We start from the raw sequence: 3913 nt of genomic DNA, 5'->3' as shown, positions 1-3913 counted from the left end.
TTGGCCCTTGCCACCAAAGATAATGGGCGAGTAGATTCGACGGAGCCAAGCCTCTAGACGCGCAGTCAGCTGGATTGTGCTCTGAGCGGACGTGTCTCCAGCACTCAGGAGCTAGAACTTCTTGTACTGCGGCTACGCGATTCGCAACGAAGACTGACCATCGACTTGGGTGACTCTGTAACCAAGCTAGCGTTATAGTTGAGTCGGTCCACGCGTATAAATTTTTCATATTGCAACCGAAACTCAACTGAACCTGCTTGACAAGCTTGGCGCCTAAATGCGCTGCGCACAATTCCAGACGTGGGAGAGTAGTACTTTTTAAAGGTGCGACCTTCGCGCGCGCGGCGACTGGAACTACCTTAAAAGTTCCATCGGGTAGTTGCGTGCGGCAGTAGAGTACCGCAGCGTAGGCACGTTGAGATGCATCCGTGAAAACGTGGTATTCAGCATGCTCGACGATTTCACTGGTACCAATCCAACGATTTAGCTTAAGAGCCGTGAGTTTAGGTAGTTGCTGACGGTGAGAGAGCCACCCTTCAGCGACATCGGCGGGCACCGGTTCATCCCAATCAACGTCCGCTCGCCAGATTCGCTGGAGCCAAATTTTCGAGAGTATAGTGCACGGCGCGATTAGCCCGAGTGGGTCGAAAACTTTACTCGAATCTGAGAGAAAAACTCTTTTCGTGAGAATTGCAGGCAGTGGGGTCAAATTCACTGCAATCGATAAACAATCGTCGCTTGTGTTCCAAATGATTCCTAGGGTGCGTACTTCATCGCCGTCAGCTAACAGATGTGAAATTTGCTTTGACGCATGCGGTATTTTCTCCCTAAGCTCGTCGCAATTTGTAGCCCACTTCCGTAATTCGAAGCCAGCGTTAGACAGAACTATGGTAACGTCATTTCGTAGCTTCATGAGGTTGTCGACAGAAAATGAGCCTGTGAGAAGATCATCCATGTAGAAGTCGCGCATGATGACAACAGTTGCTTCTTTGTGCGTTTCGATGGCATCCAAAGCGGATTGGTGCAGAGATCGTACGGCCAAGTGGGAAGCTGCGGCGACGCCGTAGGTTACACGAAGCATGCGATAGTCCCGGATAGGTTCGGTTGGGTCGTCACGCCAAACTATGCGTTGGTAGTCCACATCTTGTTCTGCCACGTATACCTGTCGATACATTTTTTCGACATCGGCCATTATTGCGTAACGATGAGTCCGGAACCGCACCATTATAGAAAACAGATCCTCTTGTAATTGCGGGCCTATCATTAGTGCATCGTTGAGCGAGAAACCGGATGTGGTTTTACATGAGGCGTAGAACACCACTCTCAGTTTAGTGGTGGAGCTGGTGTTCTTTACTACAGCGTGGTGTGGCATGTAGTAACTTTTATGCGGTTGAGCGTTGCCTACGAGCTCCATGTGGCCCATATTTAAAAGCTCCTGCATAAATTCTGCGTATTGACGGCGTAGCTCCTCATCAACAGCGAAACGTTTTTCCATTCTTAGCAGACTTCTTACGGATATGTTTCTCGACTCACCTAAAGGCACGGATTCCTTTAACGGTAGGCGTACGATGTAACGACCGTCTTCAGCGCGGCGACAATGCTTGCGAAAATGCCCTTCACAAGCCTCCTCTTCGACAGTTAAGTATCGCTTGGGGGGAAACTCTTCGAGCTCCCAAAACTTACTCACCATTCGGATGAGTTGCTCATCACAGTGCAGGGATAAAACTCCCGCACTTGGGCTGGATGAACGCATGGCCTTTCCGAAAAGTACCCAACCGAAAACTGTGTTTTGCGCCATGGGTGTGTCAGGTGGCCCTTTGCAGAGACCGGTTAACAGGAATTTATCCATCTCATCCATCCCTATTAACACATCAATAGGACCAGGTTTGGCGTAATGCTGATCAGCAAGAGCGAGATTTCGTAAGTGCGGCCAAGACGACATCTGTACACAAACGCTGGGAAGATCGTTTGTAATCTTCGATAAAATAAGCGAGTTGATTGTGAAATGCTGGTCAAGAGATCGGGGCGCAAGTGAAAGAATAGTCTCACCCTTAACTTTACCGCCATCTGTTGAACCAATACCTGTGACATGAGCTGCCGAAGGTTTCCTTTGTAGACGGAGGCGTTGAATACAGGCCTCTGTCACGAAGGATGCATGTGAGCCGTTGTCAAACAACACCCGAGCAGGTTGCCATCGACCTGCATGATCTTGCAAATATATTTCTGCGGTTGCCAATAAAATTGCCTTGTCAGCTTCAGCGACGTGAGATGCTACGCAACCAGAATGCGGTACATCCGAGCTAGCATTATGTATACGCGCCGTAGTAGAGTCATCGATTGTAGATGACGTAGTCGATTGTTGCACAAGTAGATTGCCTTGCTGCTTTACAAACGGAGAAGCGTGTACATTCAGCTCATCGCTGGTCGTGTCATCTTCGCGGCAGCCGTGTAGTAATGTATGATGACGACGACGGCATATGTTACAAGTTGATAAACTGCGACATTTTGCTTGAAAGTGGCCTTTGCTCAGACAGTTGAGACAAACATTATGTTTCTTGACCAATGCAAACCGGGCAGCAGCATTTAATTTACGGAAAGTTGGGCAGGCGTAAATTTTGTGTTTGGCGTTGCAATGGAAACATGAGGGTGAACTGGCTCCTGCATCAACCAGGTTGGATGAGGAGGTGTGTTGCTCACCAATCGCATGGAGCACGTTTGTTGTAGTCTTCGCCGCAGTTTTGCTGAGCTGGCGCGCTCCTTGCGCTGAGGTTGACAGCGCACCACTCGTCGATACCATCTCTAGCGAACGCGCACGTGTTTCCAAAAACTCGACCAACTCTTCAAAAGTAGGTAAAACATCCCTCACCAATGACAGCTCCCATTGTTTCCGGGTTTCGTAAGCCAACTTCGAAACGGTAAGGTGGACAAGCCAATCGTCCCAAAACTCCACAGGCCGACCTAAAGCACGTAGCGAGCCAACGTGTTGCATGGTAGCGTTTAAAACTTGCTTAATGGCCTTACCAGTATCTCGAGATGCCTTTTCAATTGCAAAAATTGCTTTGAAGTGACCATCAACCATGACACGCAAAACCTTGTAACGCGTGGTGAGTAGATCCCACGCAGCATTGTAGTTGCCATCACAAATCTGTAGACTGCTTACAAGTTGGAGCGCCTCACCTTGAAGACAATTGCGCAAATAATGCAATTTTTGACTAGCAGACAAACTCGCGTTCGTGTGTACGAGCGACTGGAACGCGTCGAAAAAGGCTAACCAATTTGTAGGGTCTCCACTGAAAGTCGGCAGCTGTAACTTGGGCAGTTGAACTGGCGAGGACGTGAAACTTGTTGATGTGGAAGGGCGCGGTTGCTCAGGGCTTCCGATGAGGCGTTTAAAATTCGCCTTTGCTGTGATGTACCACTCTTCTGCCTGCGTGCGTGATTGCTCTTCAACCGGCGCACTTTCTTCGCCGCACAACAACTCTACTTCTTGTTGAGCGTCAGCGAATCTGACCCACTGCTCCTCGAGAAGCTGAAGATACGTTTCTACTGCTTCTTTGTCCAATGCCAACGCATCATTTTTGCTGATTACAACATATCGTTTGATTGCGTTTAATGCAGAATCACGCACCTTCACTTTGGACATGGCGTGATGTATACAATTGGGGTTATGTCACACACGTGTAAATGTTGTTACGAAGTTTGCGCTTAAAATCGCACTTATGCATGCGAGAGCGTGGAAATCAATTTATAAGCGTTTTTGCTCTTGGTTTTAAATGTTCTTAAGCCAGTACAAGCTTGTTAAAACGTATTTAAGGACCGTATTTTGACCCAAATTAATCAACGCGATCCGGGACGAAGGACCAATATGTTGCGTACAAAAGCGAAAAAGCGTATTATTACAAAAGTCCGATTG

At 48.1% G+C, this 3913-nt stretch overlaps 1 protein-coding gene across 1 annotated transcript; it reads right to left on the bottom strand.

The window, feature by feature from the left end:
- Window positions 1-273: 273 nt before the first annotated feature.
- Window positions 274-3643, bottom strand: LOC118756443. The gene is made up of 2 exons (XM_036491206.1): window positions 359-3643; window positions 274-282 (listed from the first exon to the last, which is right to left on the bottom strand). The coding sequence occupies exons 1-2, from the start codon at window positions 3641-3643 to the stop codon at window positions 274-276; spliced, it is 3294 nt and encodes a 1097-aa protein (XP_036347099.1).
- Window positions 3644-3913: the final 270 nt, after the last annotated feature.

The sequence above is a fragment of the Rhagoletis pomonella genome, unplaced genomic scaffold (assembly GCF_013731165.1).
Source record: "Rhagoletis pomonella isolate Grant_MI unplaced genomic scaffold, Rhpom_1.0 Rhpom_scaffold_10328, whole genome shotgun sequence".
NCBI lineage: Eukaryota > Metazoa > Arthropoda > Insecta > Diptera > Tephritidae > Rhagoletis > Rhagoletis pomonella.
The sequence above is the reverse complement of the archived record's forward strand: the minus strand, read 5'-3'. Positions and strand labels throughout refer to the sequence as shown.

Coding starts and splice junctions, on each gene's coding strand:
- LOC118756443 (XM_036491206.1), bottom strand. CDS start 3,643: ATGTCCAAAGTGAAGGTGCGTGATTCTGCATTAAACGCAATCAAACGA.